General features: G+C 37.7%; 1 protein-coding gene across 2 annotated transcripts in view; it reads right to left on the reverse strand.

Moving 5' to 3' along the window:
- LOC122986452 (NT-3 growth factor receptor-like) overlaps positions 1 to 19706 on the reverse strand; it is a 227087-nt gene that overhangs the window by 132706 nt on the left and 74675 nt on the right. Inside the window, exons 4-11 of one of the 2 annotated variants that reach the window (XM_044357745.1) lie at positions 18970 to 19124; positions 18351 to 18493; positions 16592 to 16736; positions 8197 to 8309; positions 7431 to 7614; positions 4918 to 4935; positions 3409 to 3455; positions 264 to 366 (exon numbers count right to left, since the gene is read on the reverse strand). In XM_044357745.1, the coding sequence (XP_044213680.1) occupies positions 264 to 366; positions 3409 to 3455; positions 4918 to 4935; positions 7431 to 7614; positions 8197 to 8309; positions 16592 to 16736; positions 18351 to 18493; positions 18970 to 19124 (908 nt within the window). Of the gene's footprint in view, positions 1 to 263; positions 367 to 3408; positions 3456 to 4917; positions 4936 to 5865; positions 5878 to 7430; positions 7615 to 8196; positions 8310 to 16591; positions 16737 to 18350; positions 18494 to 18969; positions 19125 to 19706 lie in introns of both variants that reach the window. The other variant, XM_044357746.1, reaches the window with a different exon arrangement.

Below are 19706 nucleotides of genomic sequence, written 5' to 3' on the forward strand. Positions count from 1 at the left end.
TCTAACATCCTTCTGTCACTTCAGGCCACCAAACTATGTATGAATTGCATACAGTGATTACACATATACTACAGAGATGTTATATAGCTGACAGTTTCAGACTTCAGCCACATTCATCCATGAACACCAGTACAAAGCTCTGTAACAGTCACACCTTAATGCTTCATTCAAAACCTCAGTCACACACTGTGAGCCCGACTGAATAAGTGGCAATCCATCAGAAAGAAAGAGCAAACAGATAGAGAGATATTCGGGATTCCTACCTTTCATGCCAAACTTGGAGCGTCGTCCATACTTGTTGATAAGAAGAAAGAGAACCACCAGCATCACACAGGCAAACCCTGCTAGTCCAACCGCTATGGAGACCTGGAGAGGAGGAAAAGAAGAAAATATTTTTAGCCAAATCATCACAGTTACAGTTTCTGTAACAGGAAGTATTGGACAGCCACCTTGAAGTTTTAAGGAGGGATGTTGTTTTTTGCCCTGCTGGGACCTGTGCAGGCCTTTGGTTTGAGGATATTTGGTGGTCAGGACCCATGTGGTTCAGGGTAAGATATTTCTACAACTATGGGACTGGGTTTCCACGAGATTGCTCTGGATGGTTATGGTCCTCAAAATAAAGCTAAAAATTTAGGGACTCCCTAACCTTTCCTCTGGCGCTTCCTACTGTACATATCAGCGTGTGTTTCCAGGTGTTGGGGAGTACTACTGCATATGTGAAAAAGTAATATCAAGCTTTTATGTCTCCAGAGGAGCTGTGTGAAACCTTATAAACTGCCTCAAGTGATGTCACTTGAGTAAGTATCAGTTGGGGCTGAAGACTACAAGTTTAAAAATGAAAATGATCTGAAAGAAGTGAAATTACCAAATGTCTATAGCCTACTCCTCATCTCTATATGAGGCTAGCAGCTCCAGGCTACATTAGCCGCCACTAGCATAACACACCTGAATCTGTACAGTCGAGTGAATTGAGTGAAGTTGCATTCTGGGTAATGAAGGCATCAGGTTTTGACAAGGAGGAAGAATGCATGAAATAAAAAAGATGATATCTCTGGTCAGTCTGACAATGTTGGGATTGCAATGCTGAATCATCTTAAATAAATCTATAATAAATTCATTATCCCTAGTCTAGAGGCTGCAATCTTTCCATTTTGGACACTCAGCTTTTTCTGTGGCTCCACTCTCACGTCAAATTGTCAACACAATAGTTTAACTGAAAGGAAGGTTAGTGTACAGTGTTCACATCACTTATATTAAAAATAGTTCAATGTATGGGCATGTTTATGCTGCAGAGGGGATGAATTCTTTAGCACCACCATTAGGATAAACTTTATATTTTGTAGCCCCACAGCTGGTAAGTAATCCTCAGAATGTTGTTAGTTCTGTTCAACATTTTCAAATGATATGCTGTAATGAAACATTGCAGTCTTGCTAGTGGGGCTCTTAATGTCTTCTTTCTTTTCTTTTTTTTCCATATGTGAACTGTTTTCATACATCCAACATCACATTAAGACATTGTCAGTATGTGTCATGCACATATACACTTGAATTTACATATGCATGAATACAGGCATATATACATGTAGACAGAAACAGAGCTTGAACACAGGCATATAAAAAGAAGAATGCACACACACAAACTAACCTACTCTGCTCCTTAAGAACCACAGCCTCAACAGTTATCTTTTCCCAGTCAATTACAGGAAAAAGATGAACTCAATTACATTTCAAACCGACTCTCAGGCTCACCAACCACCAGGGGATTTCAGCAGATAGAATGAAACGGCTGAGAGTGAATAGAGGAGGAGAAAAGGCTGGATTAAAATAACACCCTCTGTTCTCAACACTTCCAATTTCTCAAACTACATTTTTTTCTTTTTTTTTTCTTCTTCTGTGTTGTGGTTTTTTTTCTTTATATTTTTTGCACGTCACTGGTACTTATAATGGTCATTAGGCTGATGGATTCTCCCAGAGACATGACTTTGTGTATACAGACAGTCATACAGTTGCTGCTGTCAACTGTATTCTAAAATCTAACTCAGTAATACTATTGAAATCATTTTAATGCTTTTTATTGTGATTTATTTTTTATTGTGTATTTGTTGAAAACTGGAAGGAAATTTTAGATATTTATACACATTATTGTGTTAATGACAGTTGCTGAAAAAGACACGCACAATGTTATGATTCCGGCTATACAGTAAATCATTTTTTATATCAAAATTATGACTTGAGATTATAGGTTTTCAAAGCATTTTCAAAGCTGGCAATATTTTATATTTTTCTTATTGTCAACAAATCTCATGTGAAGAGCCAAACCAACAATCAATTGATCTTCTAACATTCTATGTGGATCAAAGCCTGATATGTCTTATTCATCTGTGCTGTAGAGCTCCACTGTTGTCCAAAAACTATTAAAACACATCAATGAGTCACACTGTTGCACTGAGTGACATGTTCCTTCATCACTATGAACACACACAATGTAGTTTATTTTGACTCAGTCCCACACACATCATCCTGCTGTCAGAAATACTCACTAGAGCACCAAATGTGGATTAATCCGCTGCTGAAAATAGTCCCTAACAAATGCACTATTTCCTCCTGTTTGAGTAACGTTTGTTAAAAACTACAGTGGCCAGTTGTTTCAGGAAATTATCAAGCCCTTTTTAAAAATGAAAATATATATTGGTGAGCTGTTTTTAAGGATTTCAGTAGGAACCAATGGACTTGGGGCTGAGTGTCACAGACTGAGCACAGAAGTCAGGAAGTATTGAGAGACAGACTAATATATTGTTGGTTTGGGTCTTTTCATTATTCGTTGACAGCAAGAAAACAATATAGTCACCAGACTTATCATTTGAACCCAAAGATTTTGACAACTAACATTAGTCAAAATGTAGCCTTCATTTTTGCTGGCTAAAATGATGACTGTCGCATGTATATTCAGTCAACTGTAGCTAGTCAAGGTTAATTCCAATAGTGGCCAAACTCTATAATCTCTGGTTAATATGCTCTCTGTATGCTGGTGTCTGTACAGGGCTGTAGTCAACACAATTTAAGTCGATTCCAAGTCTGTGCTGAGTTATAAATGTGATAGGAAAGAACACAAGCCTGTGCAAATTTTGTTTTATCTGCTAATCAATAACTGAAGAAATGACAGCAGAGTGGCCAGTTTGCTATGAGAGCTGCCAACTACCTGGACTCAATCGAGACCAAGGACTGAAAAAGGAGACACTGGGTCCAAGTCCAAGTTAAACCAGCCATGAGAAAAGACAAGATAATGAGTTTTCCAGTCTGGGCTCATTTGAAGTTTGTTTCTCTACCTGGGTAATCAGGGGAAAAGGAAGACACACAATCCAAAGTCTCAGCCAAGCACTCAACACGTTGAATATTTCAGTAACTCACCCCAAAAGTTTCATCCTCTGGTTTGTGAGTCTCTGCAGTCGGGGTGACTTAAAGAAAAAAACACAAGCAGATACAGACAGGATTTCAAAATCACAACAGTTACTGCCCTGCTACTTCTACAGGGAAGCCGAACAGGAACTGTCTGCAGACATATAACCCTGAAGTACAGAGCTACTCACATCAATAATAAACATACAGTATCAACAATGAGCAACAGATAGGAGGTCAAAGACATATCATACAATTTTATAAGTGTTATAGGTCAGTAAATAGACAGAGGGTGGATGCAATATTATAAAGAACTATACAATCAAATACAATCCAGTTAAGCAGCTCTACAATAAATCCTGTCCTAGAGAAGATTATACTGTAACCTTTCTTCAAACTAAAAGGTCATTTTTAACATAAGTTAATATCAATTCATTATTTATTCATTAGTGTAGGCTATATTCTTCCTAGTCGTTTAATTGAACACTTGTACACAAATTTCATATTTTTGCCACATATTCTATGTGGTTGTATTATACACTACAACCACAACCCAATTACACAGTTCTTTCCAGGAAACATCTGGGGAATGATTTGAAAATTATGAAATCATAAAATAAATGGTGTTCATTCATTTTACTGGGCCATATTTCTTGTCTCAGCTCAGTTCACATGCGCCACTTACAACCCTTGAACTTAATCATCAATCCTCAATGAACCTCAATCATATTCACAGAGGTCCAAAAAGTAAACATATTTACCATACAACAATTATGTAATCAATATACCACAGTCGAGCTCTAGTTGAAGTTTAAGAGGGGTGTGATTCAACTTTTTGTAGTACTGTATTAAGTTTGCATTGTAATGTATTATACTGTGGTGGGAAGAGTACTCAACACCTGCAGTGCAGAACTTTTACATATAAATGAACGTACATTCAAGCCCCTGCTAAATGAGATCAAACAATGCTGATTAAGCCTATCACCGCCAGATAAATCTGGCTGTATTTCACAGAAAGCGGGGTTCAGGGGTGACATTCCCATGCTGGCCGTTTGGCTGTTAATTGTGCGGCTCTTCTAGACTTTCCAAATGTTATGACCGAATGGATCAAATTCTAATCAAATTCTTCTCATTTTGCGGGGGTTGTGTGACATTCAACACAATTTATCCACCGTTTTACAGCCAGAACAGTAGGTTATGGCCAATGATGCACTTAACATCGGGCATACTGTTTTGGGACAAATCCCGGTGGGCGGATGGACTATCAAAAAATATGTTTTTAGGCCGATGGACTGTCAAAACATATCCATTTTTACTGGCCTTCTCTGCATGCCTGTTATTCAGGGTAGGTATGTGAGCGTGCTGCATGCCTGTGTTAGACAATTACAGCTGAGCAACCCCCATTACTCTCACTGCCAGAAAGAAAAGATATAAGTCCCGCACTCCAGCTTTTAGTAAAAGTATCAATAGTGTAATGTAAAAAAATATATATACTGCATTACATATGGGGGAAAACACTACACATGGACATATCATCAGCTAAATAAGTACTCATGCAGAATGACCCCTTACATAATATTTTATTACTAAATATAAATATATAGTGTTACATAATATATGACATTAATGGTTGTTATAAATGGTGTGCTAATGTGTAAGCAGCATGTTGAGAATGCTGTAGGTGGGAGGTGGAACTCACCGGAATTATTTTAGATACTGTTGGATAGTTTTATCTATAACAATGAGTACTTTATTAAGTTTTATATGTAAAGTCTTAATTAATAAAATAAATATAGTTGTCAAATAAATGTTAAGGAGGAGAAGTATAAAGCATAATAAATTGGAAAATAGTCAACTAAAGTAACTCAGTACTATGCTTATGTACAGTACTTGGGTAAATGTAACTGAATTACTTTTCACCACTGATATTATAAGATGTAGCTATGATTTATCTCATCCACATATACAGTATTGTTGTCTAGTATAACAGACAGGCAGACAGGCAATCATTTACTGTATATTGAGAGTGAAGGCAGGGTCATCCAAAGCCTTTTCATTTGTGGATTCAAGTTTTGTATGGAACCTGAATCATCAGTAACTTTTCTGTTCACTTTTATGCTTTTCCATAATAGACTTTAACACTGTTTTACAAACGCACAAATTGATACATTGTTGATACATTTCAACTGAACTTCTCCCAGGGACAGATATCCAAGTGATATTTATTCTGACTCTGAATAATGCATTCAAAAAAATCAGCTTTGTGATTTTTCAGCTTAGTATTCTTCAGCACTAGTCATGTTCTATGATGAATATACAAGCATACTGGCTAATCAAATCAAATGTATGACAGCATAAACATTAGGGGGGGCTTTTGATTATGTAGAATATGTCATAACAAATGTTGACACCCCAGTGAAAACAAAAGCATAAAGCTATAATGAGATTCTTTGGGAAAAAAGCACTCACCATAATCATAATCTGTTTCTTGATCTGTGAACGAAGAAAGAGAGGTGGGGAAGAATGAAAAGAAAATGTAAAGCATTCTGTATAGACGAGGTAAAGAAGAGTACAAACAGGTCACAAGAAACACAAAAACACAAATGACTAGAGGGTAGAGGGCAACTAAAGAAGAGCAAGTGTAACATTAGAGACAGAGAATGTGTGTAATGTGTGAAAAGAGCAAAACACCAGAAATATCAGTTAGTAAGATATCACCTCTTGTCTAAATATATTTTTTTCTCCACATCTCATTTACACTACAACTAAATATAAGCTTTATGTCAGCACATCATCCAACACAGACATAGACAGATTGCTGCTGATTAGCGGCTGACATAACATCCAGCCGCCATCCAGGTGGCAACAGATTGCTGTTACATTGTGTTGAACTGACGGTTAAACCAGGCCTTGGGAATGGACTGGAGGAATAATATCACCAGAGATAAAAGTATGTCTAGGGTTAGGAAAGGTTAAGTTTAGCTTAAAAATCTTAAATCTATAGATTTGATGTAAAAGCTTTTATAAATAATGAAATTCACAAGTTCAGTTTTCATCAGGGGGCCAAATATGTCTACTGTACTTTGTACCAAGCTTCCAGAACTACCAAGTTAGCGAGAATGGTGTGACAGAGCTTTATACTGTATATATGGCTATTTTCAGTGCAGAAAATCACAGCATTGTCACTTTAACTTTTGAAACTTTAGGTTGCCTGTTGTGTTTAGTTGTATGCAGGCTCTTTGGGTTCATTTATACTCAACATGGGAAACACTGACTCACAATTGAAAAAGAGTTCAGTGTGAAGAGATGAAAAGGAGAGAAGGGAAGAAAATTCTATCCCATCACACTATTGCTTATGTAGAGGGGTTAGATAGGATTAATGCCTGTTGGACTTTTTCATATTTGTTGTGTGAAAAAGTGGAAATCTAGTGATTTTTAAATGAGATATTTCATTATTGCCATTCTTTAATACAAAGTTTGTAGTGCTTCAGTAAAAAAAAAGATTAAATTGTTAAGGGTTGGTTGGTTCTGTGCATCCAGCAACACTTCAAGATCAATATTTCTCCTTGACAAACATTTAGTCTATGAACATGCATAAACAAACTAATGATTTATATAATGTTTATGTACAGTTTATTCATTGTCAAATGATCTATTGTTGCTAATAATGGCAACTCTACAGAGGCCATTAGCAGACCCTTATGATCAGTCATAAGTCATTATTTAAGTATCAAATCCAACATAATGGAGGTTTGTCTTGCTTCTTGTAATATGAAAGAGTCAGAGGGGGTGGTGGGGGTTGGTACTTCTAGCCACTAAATGAAAGCCTTGCATAGGACAGCTGAAGAGCAATGAATTAGTGAGGAAACCAATCACTACGTCACCATTACAGTCAGTTCATTACATTCTGATCATTTCATTAGAAAGTTAATTACTACATATATTTCTCTGTTGCTGATAGAAAACATTCTATTGTATGTACCAGTTGAGTTGTACTCTTCCCCATACAACATGAACTCAATGTCCCAACTTACCATCAAAGGGCTTGTTGAGGAAGTGTCCATACACAGTGCTGGTGGCCACACCCAGGTAGTTGGTGGCCTCCAGAGTGTAGTTGCCATTGTTGTGGTGTGTTGGGTTTTTGAATGTAAGGCAGCCCTCTATGTAGTCCTGGTAAATATCCATATCAGGACGCACATACTCAGTGTGTGAAATTTCCTGAATGGGAGATAGATAGATAGGAGATAAAGAGTAGCATCATGTCGGTGTGCTAAACAGCTACTATTATATGTAGCTATTATAGTAAAAAGTATGTGCGTTGGTGTATACATTAAATGTCTTTTTACTCCAAAAGTGGTAAAGAAAGCAGGGGAAGTACATTTAATAAGGTTGAAGAGTAACTGCCCGTATGGGACGCTCTAAGAAGTAAAACAAACACACCCACAAGGAGGCAGGGGTCATTTCATTGGTCAATACTACACCTGGCCTTCTATTGGTTGGGGAATTCTGACAGGGTTGTTGCACAAAAAATCTGAGAGCAGAGCAGAAACCTAGGACCGAAGCTGGAGCAGGAAATCTGTGCAAGCAACAATATATCTGAGCGCAAGCATATAGTTTGAGCAGAAGCAGAACAAATCTAAACGCAAGCAGGGGGCTTTGTGAGTGCGAGGGCAGGGTTTGAGGGAAAGAATTACAAAATCCGAACGTGAAATCAATAACTCATGCTATCAAATTGAAAGACCAAACTCTTGAATAAAGATAGGAAGAAAGACCCATACACTGACAGGTAAACAAACGCACCTTATCCTTGTAGAACCATCGTAAGGTTGGGTGGGGTGAACCTCTGACGGTGAACTCTATGCATGTGTCATGGCGGCGCTCTGGCTCGTTCAGCTTCACAATGGAGGGAGGAACTGAAGAGGAAAAGACAAAATAAAGACAGATGAGCACTGTTCACTTTGTAATTGAAACAGAGAAAGACATAAAAGGATTTGATTGTATTACAATGTTGCATGTACCTGCACTACAGTGAAGCTTATACAGTCTGTCATTACACTTGATGTATTATTGCAGTATATGAAAGGACAAGAGAGGAAGAGAGGAAACAAAGAGACAGAGGAGAGAGACCTTGATTATCATTTTAATATGCTGGTCTCATCACAATCTGTTCAGATCGATTTGGAATGTGTGAGTGTGCGTCTTCTCATGTTTCTCTGTGTTGACTGAAAAAACTGCACCCGAATGCAAACACAATTTACCATTTGCAGCAACAGTGTCATCGTCTTACTGCAGCCCACTCTGAGAAACCCATACCAGCACCGTAGAAAGATGATCGTTGTTATTAGCCATTATATCAAATGCTCATGGAATGTATCCTTTCATATACACACACACTCATTCACACATACATATCTGCAGACCTGCTTGGATGAGGTTTCCGAGCTTCAGATAACCAAAACTATTCATATAATGCAATCTGACATATTAGAATCAGACAGTCTGATAGTAAAAGGAGTTCTGGATGAAAATACCTTTATTCATAATTATCCAGAAAAAATAATAAGATATCGTGCTAGTGGCACCTCGAGGCTGCTGTGTTCATTACACACGCAGTCCAAAAGTGTTGGATGGAATAAATAAACTGATCATGTTGCGGTTCCTAAACTGAGTTCTGATTGAACACAAAGCACATTTTTGCCTCAAGTCATTTGCATTAATTTGACCTCTAAAGTGTTTTTGCAGTCTCTGTTTAGTCACCAACATAGTAATCAATGTACCAACTGTACAGGCATTGCCGAATTTGGATTTTTTATATTTGCACACCTGAGGACTAAATTGCTAATAATACAAATAACCGGTCTCACTATTTATGAATTTAACCCTTTCATGCATGAATTATGATAACCTAAGTCAGGATTTTTTTCCTAAGTGTTTTTATTCCTCTTTAGGCATGAAAAAATATTTGAACTTCATTTTTTTTTAAACATGCATTTTTCAAGGCGTTTGTCCAACTTAGTGGACAGATGATTAATTGTCATTTTCTCCCAACATGAAATCAATACTTGGAAATTTTAACAATTGTATTACTCCTTAGTTGTTACTTGATGCTACAAAATTTTATTTATCTGCAAGGGTGTATTAATATAGAAGGATTGGCAAGATATTCCTTAGCTACTGAGTGTTTCCAGCCGGCAGGCGGCCATCTCAGTTTTGAGAAATTTGTGTTGCACTTACAAAGGCTGGCCAATGGATGGCAGTGTATGGGATGACACACTAGAGTCCACTGTGTTGGCTGAACTATACCATTAAAACCCATGCATATATAAGAAAACGGCTTTTGAATAGCTGTCCATTGTAGTGACCACTATGCATGAAAGGGTTAATTTAAGGCTTGTTATGGTAAAGCGATAAAACCACTGTACTTAAGAAGTCATTACTTAAACAGGTTTTTACACAAAAACCTGTGGGTTTGATGTGCACTACCCTTCAGTGTCATTTTGACTGCATTTTATGTTTGTATCCTTGTTTGGTTGTACCAAATAATATAAAAACAAACACAAAGAAAATTGTCACTCAACGCTGTTTGCAGCATGTAATCATACATTTTAAGAAACTGCATCCCTGCTCTGTATTTGTCATGTTTTAACATCAAATGAAGTCATTCAGGTGATGACAGTTTATCACAATCTGTTTTCAACTACATGCAGTGAGACCTTCCTATAAAGTAAACACATAATTATATTCTCTAGGAAGCAGTGTTATAATATTATCCCTTAGCCAGAAAAAGTCTACCTCTGTTGAAGTGACTTCTATAGAACTGCTCGCTGTTCTCTACTGAATCGATATGCAGTACAATATTATCTACAAGCCCACAACATAGATGAATGGGATGTAACTACCGCAGCTAGCTGTCTGCATGAAAACTGTGTATTCAGTGTTTAAGTAGGGTTATATAGGAGAAGTACACTCAGACTGGCAGTGAGGATGTTTGTTTAAGGGACAGCATCCTTCCTCTGCTGCTCCTGTGGTTTTGTGCTTGGAAGAATATGAACAACAAAGACAAAGACAACAGCAATGACAAACACAAAATCAACCAGAAAGACAAAAGCAGTACCAACAGAAGTAACAAGAGAGAGCTACTCTATAAGAAAATAGCAAGAAGATGTTCCAGCAGGGAAAGTTACAACATCAACGAATCAGATGCTCATCAACAGCTGTGTGTTAGCCTAAACTGAGAGTAAACATGAATAAATGTGATGTGCAAAATTTGGCCCAAATGAAAAATGTAACCCACTTTAAACAACAGCTAATGGCAATAGACAAATTCAGATAAACAATAATATGAAGGCAATATACAACAGCAAGGAAACATATATAAACACAGACAATCTAATTATGTAAGATAAAACCAAAAACATTTTCAGTTCAATACACTGCACTGCATTTTTAGCACAAATAGAAACATGCAGCGTCATGGGAAAGAGCCATCAGTGTTACACTTCCATAAATATTATCTGCTGTGGATTGTCTATCTGTGGGCTCCCTCTGTAGAGAGTCTCAGCTCTCATTTGTTCAAGACTTAACCAGGTTGGATTCCATTATTATTTATGGATTATGGATTATTTTATTTATTGATTATTTACTCAGTTAATAGAATAATTATTTGTTTATAAAGCATCTCAACATTTAAAAAAATGTACATCACAGTTTCCCAAAGCACAAATTGACATATTCAAATAGCTTGTTTTGTCCACAAACAGTCAAAAACCCAAAGATATTCAGTTATCAGCTATCATTGAAAAAAGCACATATTCACATTTTGTTAGCCGGAACCAGTGATTTTTTTTCTTTGGCAATTTTGCTTATTTTTTTAAATGTCTGCATATAAGAACCACATGTGTATGCTATACTAAATCCACCTCTGTCCACATCTCTGTGCCAAATTTAGACTGGGCCCTTCTAAATCACATAACATGATACAGTCAGGTGTCCATATGAACAGTGAAACAGGTTTTCCTCGCTGTAATCATTGCTCCTGTTCATACTGACTATTAAAAGATCCCCTTCAAATGTGCTTTCAGTGTAAGTGATGGAGGACAAAATCCACAATGTGTCCACACAGTCATTTTGTGACTGCATGCATAGAGCTTCCCATTCATTTACAGGTGCAGTGTCTATAATTTAGTAGCATCTAGCAGAACAGGCTTGGCAGAAATTGAATAAAATATTCATGAGTATCTTTTAATTAGCATATAATCACCTGAAAATAAGAATCATTGTTTTTTTTAACCTTAGAGTGAGCCCTTTATATGTATATAAAGGGCATGTCCCTTTCCACAGAGGTCGCCATGTTGCATCACCACGTTTCTACAGTAGCCCAGAATGGACAAACCAAACCACCGGCTCTTGAGAGGGCCTTTCGCGTTTTTGGAGGCCACTGTAGATTCTCCTACATGCTTGGATGGGGAGGGTGACGGAAGAAGTATTCATCTGGTTGCAATCTGAAATCTCATTGCTAGATGCCACTAAATCTTAAACACTGGTCCTTTAAAAGTTGATGTGAAGCTTATATGAGGCTTCAGCAGTCTGAGTTAGTCATATCAAGTGGATATCTGCCGCATTTATAGTCTTTTTAGCATCAAATTCCCTCTTTGTGTTTCTTCGGACAGTGTTTCCCTGTTGAGCTGTGGTGGAAGTATAATAACAGAAAGAGGAACTTTGGCAGTAAAAAGACTGTAACGTTGAAAGATATTTACTTGATTTGACTCATTTGAATGCTGAAGCTTCATTTAACTTCAGATAAACTTTTAAATACATTTTTGCACAGGAGGACTGTGGATTTTGTCTCCCAACACTTACATTGTAAGTGCATTATGAAGGAATATTCTAATGGTCAGTATGAACAGGTGGAATGATTATGGCAAGAAAACCCTGTTTCATTGTTCATTTGGGCTCCTGACTGACTTGAAAAATTGGGAACCTGTCCTTTAAGACTGCCAACGAAGAGAAGAGGTTACCAATTAAGAGCCAATTCATTTTTATTTATGTTTTCTCAGCTGGTTCACAGCTACATGAGATAACACAGACAAGACCTTCAGGTACACTTAAAACAATCTGGAAGAGAGCTGGAAGCAGGAGTATAAAATTGTAGGGAGAAAATGAAACAAGTTGTCGGTGAACATTTAACAACTGGCAGAAACTATCCTTAAAAAAGCCTCCTCATTATGTTGATGAAAACATAATTCGAGTGACATTAAGTTTTTCTCAAAATGTATTTGCTGTTGCATATTAGTAAATGTAATTTCTTGGAGAAAGGGTTGTTTACATGCACGCTAGTATCTTGGGTTTGAGTTTGATCCTGATGGTCATATACCACTGAAGTCCTGGTTTTTCATATCTATACACTTCACCAATACACTACACATTGGTTTCTGATGGTGTGCGGGCATGTACAGTATGTCTTTGACTCCTCCACACCCAGGTACTCTGTGTCCTTTCTGTGCTTACCTCAGCAGTGAAGGATGCACCCAGTTTGCTCTGTGGCTGCTGGACTTTGCTGTAGGCTATTTCTAACTGCTGGATTTCTGCTGTCTCCTTCATCAACTGACCAGTAAAAGACAGATGCTATCAGACTTCTACTTTCAAACTCATCATTTTATCATCGTGTCTTTACTGACCAGCTACCATGTAACTCAAATTAAATGATGAACTTGTGCATTTACCAATCAGTGATCAGAAACCAGTATTCCAGCTAGTGTATTCAAGTTTCTCAAAACCAGGATATGATGTTTACATACACATACATATATCTGGAATACTCCAAAGTCGCAATCATGATCAAGATACAAGCTACAAATCTACTTCACTAATGAGGCATAAGCACCAGTATCAGCTGTTTCCAATATGTTTTACAATCATTCACAGCTGAATGGTTAGTAACATCCAATCATATTTATGCAGGGACATTATAACTTGTTATGCCCAAGCCAAAGTTCTCCACTGTTGCAGCTCCCTCCACTACCCAACCCCTTCCTCATGTGGTGCTTTTTTATTTGTGATCTAACCAAGATTAATTTTCATTGCTCAAATTCTTAGAGAGATCTTTCAAACAGCAGAGCCTTTTCTACCAAATCTGTATATAACCACTATATAATCGCTGTATATAATCTGTATATAACCACTTGCAATAAGTGGTCAATACCCTAACATAAGTGTCTCTGAATGAACTATGATTTTATATCCACATTATTTGCTGAAGCATCTGTTCACATATCAGTCCAGACACAGCACACTATTTTATGTTTGGCTTACATACTGCAGTATGGCCCTTAAGAAAGAGAAATGATGCTTCTGGGTTTTTGCAGCTTGAAATAAAGGCCAACAGTTGGAGCTAATTTAAAGGGCAATTTTAAAAACAGACATATCAACACTGGGCTTTCCTGGCAACCATGTTTATGCTTTATAACCCCCTTTCATATATTGACTGCATCTCCACTAGCTAAAATTATTGCCAGGATAACATGATCATAACTAGGGATGTCAATGGTTAACTGTTAATCGGTTAACTGTTAACCAGTTACACATGTCAGTCTATGGGTTCATTTGCATACACACTCCGGTAATGGCTAGACAATTACGTGTTCAAAACATCAGATATTCTTTTTGAATGGTTAAACTACCAGCTCAACACCGACTCCTGCATGGAGTGTTGCATTATGGGTTGTTTGTAGCAGTGATGTTGCTAGGCTAACAAGTGTCTTAAAGTCTGTTTATGGTGTTTTAGAGTCAGTCAGCCCTTCAAGTTTTTGGTTAGTCCAATTTAACCTGCAGGAGTTTCTGAAGGCTCATGTAACATGTTTTCTACCACAGAGGAAATAAATTCATGACGAGTGAAAATGAGTCCAAAGCATCTTCCAACGTCTCTACTGCAGAAACAGAATATGTCAAGCTGCCAAATACCACTGTCACAGATGATAAGAAGCTCATAAAGACAAACAGGCAGTCTTATAAATGCTGGATAACTGCTGGAGAAAATAATTGTGAAAAAAATGTGTCGAGTATGTAACTATACTATATAAAACAGTTGTTGGAAAAGGGGGTCGGGTCGTCTTGTAATCACAGCTTTATCTTCGGGCCAGTACTGTACTAGCACTGTGCTGTACCACGTTATGAACAAGCAGAAAGTGAGCGCCATCACTCAGTTGGTGTGCCGATATGCTGCCAGTCAGTGTGGTAGAGGGCCAGTTTTGTATCTCGAGCCCGAGTATCTTATGCCATCGAGAGCTACTGTGACTAAACACATTAAAAAACACTTAAAGGAGAAGAAAGATGAGCTAAAAGTCAAGCTAACCAGAGCACACATGCTAGCTCTGACCACCTACTGCTGGACAGCTATCACAAACGAAAGCTACATCACAACTTTTCTTAAAATGGGTGTCGGTCTATCAAAAGCAAAATGAACTGAAACTGACATTCATAAACATAACCCCCACAAACCAAAGACATCAACTACACCTTTCATGAATCCATAAACAATGCAACTATGTCCAGATGCACAGAGATGCATGGATGTAATTTGATAAATATGTTGTGGTCGGAGTCATCTATCCTGCCAGTCCATTAAAACCAGCCAGGCTTGAAATAGTTGTCAGCACTTCATGATGGGGGAATTCAGTAATAATGTTGTGAGTTTATAAATGCAGTTGAAGGCAGCGAGCACAGTTTTGGCTCATGTTGCTTACCCGCAAAATTAAGTTCCAGGACAGAGCAACTTAAAATACTTTCCACGGTGGACTTGTGTTTTTAAATTCAAGCCTCTGGGTGTAGATAGATATATGCATGATGCTCGGGTGGAGCTCACACTGAAAATAGATTGTGCATCCATGGGTGTGTTACATTATCATACACAGGCTTGCAGAGATGCCGCATTCTTCCAGAATATTTCAATCTGTACACATTAGACACACCTCTAAACTGAGTTCATGAATAAAGTGAATAGATTTTTACAACATTCATCTACATATCTTGACATGTGCTGTGCACACAGTATGAGTCATCTGCTCATAAACACATCACACTTTTTAAATTGTATTCAGGATCATATTTAATTCATTATTATTATATTCTGTTGGAGCCATCTCAGTTGACTCAGGCCATATATTACATAATAAGCAGATGTATCACCACACAAATTACTGTTTATTTAGAAAGTCTCTGCAAGTGTACTGTGGAACAATCACAGCATAATTTGAGATTAATTGATAATTCCACTGCTGTACTGTAGTCTCATGGAATTAACCAGCAATTTTGTTGAATTGTGCATATTAATGTATCTCTATCGGAATAAAACCCAAAGTAGAGGGCATTCAATTCCGGCTGCTGTGTACATGCATGCTGTTTCTGGAGTACTCAAGCTAATATTTAGTTGAAGTTATTTTGTAAAAGCCACTTGACAAGTCATTCAGCTTAATCTACAGCCAGCACAAGATGCATCAGTTTATTTAGAAAGATGGACATTAGGTAAATACATCAAAATTGAAGAAAAGACAGTAACATCTGGCCTTATGTTCAAAAGAGATGATCCATAATGATCCATAATTGTAACACTAGAGAACAATTAAAGTAAAATAAAAATGGTCAGTTAAAATTAATACAATGATATTGGAATATGATTAATGTTCATGCAATATACTTACATATAAATATATATAAAATGAGTGAACAGGTTCTCATTGACTTTAATGAGATTTAATTATGTGCTGAACAGCTGGACAATGAATTTCCTTTATGATATACTATAGGTGTAATGCTCTTTTGGTCTTTTTAATCACCAAATGACAGGATAATTTATGTGGTCTTTATTCATGACAACACATTCATGCAAACACCTCCTTTTGTAGGTCGCCTGAATATAAACATACAAACATTGGCACGCACACAACACTCACAAACACACACTCTCTGTAGATCAGATGTGTATAGCCTGTAATGATGATGGATGGGCCTGTTTAACACTATGAAAACACTAATAAGTACTCTCCTAGAGTGACCATTAAATGAAAAATGTTACAGTCAGCTAATAGAAGAGCATTGTGTGTGAGTATGTGTGTACTTTATGTGTGTACTGTATGTGTGTGTGTGTGTGTGTGTGTGTGTGTGTGTGTGTGTGTGTGTGCGTGCGTGTGTGTGCACTTACAGTGAACAGTGAGCTGGATGGAAGCGTTGGTCATACCCACGATGTTGGTGGCGGTGCAGGTCAACAGGAAGTTGTTGTCGTCTCTGCTCACATTGACCAAAGTGATGTTGATGGAATGAATGGTGTTGTTGCCATAGACTTTGGCCTAGAGGGAGAGCAGGATGAAGTCAGTGAACATTCCATGTGCAAATAATGGCTGAACATGTGAGGGAGCAGACACTCACTAATGTAAGCAAAAGGAAGTAGTGTACATTTTAGCTAGGTAACAGCCAGCAAGCTAATTTGTATTACATTATTCCAAGATGGTTTCCCCCACTGCTAGCCTTGTAATCACATTATTCCAATCTCCTAAATTTTTTGAGGTGTGTATTTTAAGCAATTTGTTAACAAGGGAAACCAGATACGAATTGTGTATAGGACCTTTTAAAATAGCTGAATTGTATTAATATTGGATTTTATGTAACTGCCAGTGATGGATGATTTGCAGGTATTTATACCAATAATTTGTGACACTTCTGTAGTTCTTTTCACCAAGGCTGTCAGGAATTCCTGATATCTATGACTTGGAGTTATAACTTGGAGGCTGGCATGAACGGTTTGTCAGACTCAGTTGTTCATAGTTACAATCTGAACATGGCTTTAGCCCCATTAATGACTTTGGCACTCTGTTGGTTATTCAGTGATTTGGTCAGAGCCCACAGACTCAGCTTAATGTATGTATATCTAGCAATGAAGAGTGGCACAGAGTGTGAATGTAAATGTTGGTTCCATCCTGGGCAAGTGTTTTATCATTTCTGGCAGACGGGTATCAATAAAATGTAGCCTAATACTAGATAACAATTAAAAATACTATAAGATTTAGATTTCACCTCTAAGTTTTGCAAAAGGCTATGTGGCCGACGCATGGAGTAAGGTACAGAGTGCTGAGGTCACAAATGGGGCAATGTCAGTAGCACAATACACAATGACAGTATCCACACCATAATATACTCATATGTATCAATGTATAGTTGTGCACAAAACATAAAAATTTACTGTTTTTTATCTGTATGATATATACCGTAATAGTGAAACAGCATCAGTTATGTGTTACTCAGTAACTTTTTACAGTAATCACTGGGAAGCTCAGTTTCTTCACCGGCTTGGCTATCTATCTGGAGGTGAGTGGAAGACACTCACATCAATTTTAGCTTGTTGCGTTTAGTGGAAAGACCAGTCGTGTGTTAGGATGACATGGGAACTAGAGGAGAGGAGGCAGCTAGCCAGAAGAAAAGAAATATGCCTTTTAAAAGTTATCTTAATTAGCTTAGTTCTGTGAGAAGTCTGTGGCTTCGCTGTAAAAAAGAACTTCTGGAGCTTAAGCTAACTGTTGTATTTTTCCATTACAGAGAAGCTATTTTTTAAATTTGTGAGTTTGGTGACTTTGGAGTTGTTGAAACACATCTTTGACAAAGCTGATAGGAGGAAAATACTGTAAATAGTTCTTTAACTAATCTCCTCTACTGTTAGTAATAAAGTAGTAATCTATGTGGATGATATTTCAACACTTCCACTGTCAGAAAGACTCCACTGCTGTACAATGGTTTGTTTCTGCTGGAGGTTATGTCACTGATGGATGCCAACAGACACACATCAATTATTTATGAGGTAACTACAAGCAGCTTGCTTGTATCACGTGTGAAATGCAACACTCACAAGTCTAGATGTTGTGTGTTTTCCTGTGTGTGTGTGTGTGTGTGTGTATGTGTGTCCTACTTACGTCTTGTGAATCAGAGGTGCGCAAGCCGTTAACAGGCCAGTCCACCTCAGGTAAAGGGGATCCAGAGCCGTTGCAAGTGGCTGTTACTCGATCACCCTCGATAACTGTGAGGTTGCTGTGGCTGACGCTAATATCTGGCAGGTCTGGTGGAGAGAGAGAGAGAGAGATAAAGTAAGAGGAAATACAATATAGTTCTTTCAATACTGTCAGAACTCATTAAAAAATACTAAAAGACTCTAAGGACTAACAGTTTTTTCCACAGAGAATAGTCCAGTTGGTGAACTTGCTCTTCAGCATTACAGAGAACCGAGAACTCAGTGCACACTGATGCTTTGTCCCAATTTCCTACTACATAATGAACTTAATAGTATATACTGTACTGTACAGTATTCATCTTCAGTAGGATCTCATGGGCTTGTGGCTGAGAGCCATAGACAGGATGAAGTCAGAAAGTATCATAGAATGTCTTTGAAAATAAGAAACATATAGAATAACCACATGCTATATCCTTATAACAGCTTTAATACAAAGTCAATATCAGCGGTCAGAATTCCCAATCATTATAGTCAAAGTGTGTATTGTACGTATATGTTTTCTAATGTGCATACTCTAAACCTACCGCAGTTACTAATGTTCAGATCCTGCAGCAGTATCTTCCTGAGGCCAACAGCACAGTATAACTGCTGGCTGCTTAGCCCCGCCTCTCCCCTCTGTTGCCATAGCTGCAGCCAGCGGATCTCACAGCCACATTCAAACACCACATCTTCTAAATGACTGGAGAGAAAAAGAAAGAAAGAGCATTGACAGCATTAGCAATGCAATAAAAGTAATGTATAAAGCCTCTTTCACGTGAAGTTCCCTGTAAATTACAGAGATAACCTTTAAGGCACCACTAGTGATTTTCACGATTCAAACATGCAGCTACATTCAGGAACATTTCCGTATTGTGCCTTTTCCCACATGTCATGGCAATACCAGAATACATGGGGCAAGGGCCAGTCCAGCAGATGGCAGGAATGCAACACTTATAGATGCCAACCGCCATAAAACTCAGAAGAAGAAAAGGGCGAAACTCATGAAACTCAGATCAAACTTTCAAACTAGGCAGTCCTGATCAAATATGAATCAAGATTCTGTTACTGCATTGCCTATTTCTCACCTCAAATGTTTTTAGAAATATATTTTAGTAATATGAGAAATTTTGTGACATGACCGCCGTGTTGTAAAACAGAATGTCAAATACACGTCGAGTTTTGTGATTGGTTTGCTCACTCCACATGAAAGCGTCTTTCGTCAGACAGACGTGACCCTTTACGTGCTTGTCCCTGCAATGTTACTGCTTTCATTCACAACACA

The sequence above is a fragment of the Thunnus albacares genome, chromosome 7, assembly GCF_914725855.1.
Source record: "Thunnus albacares chromosome 7, fThuAlb1.1, whole genome shotgun sequence".
Lineage (NCBI taxonomy): Eukaryota > Metazoa > Chordata > Actinopteri > Scombriformes > Scombridae > Thunnus > Thunnus albacares.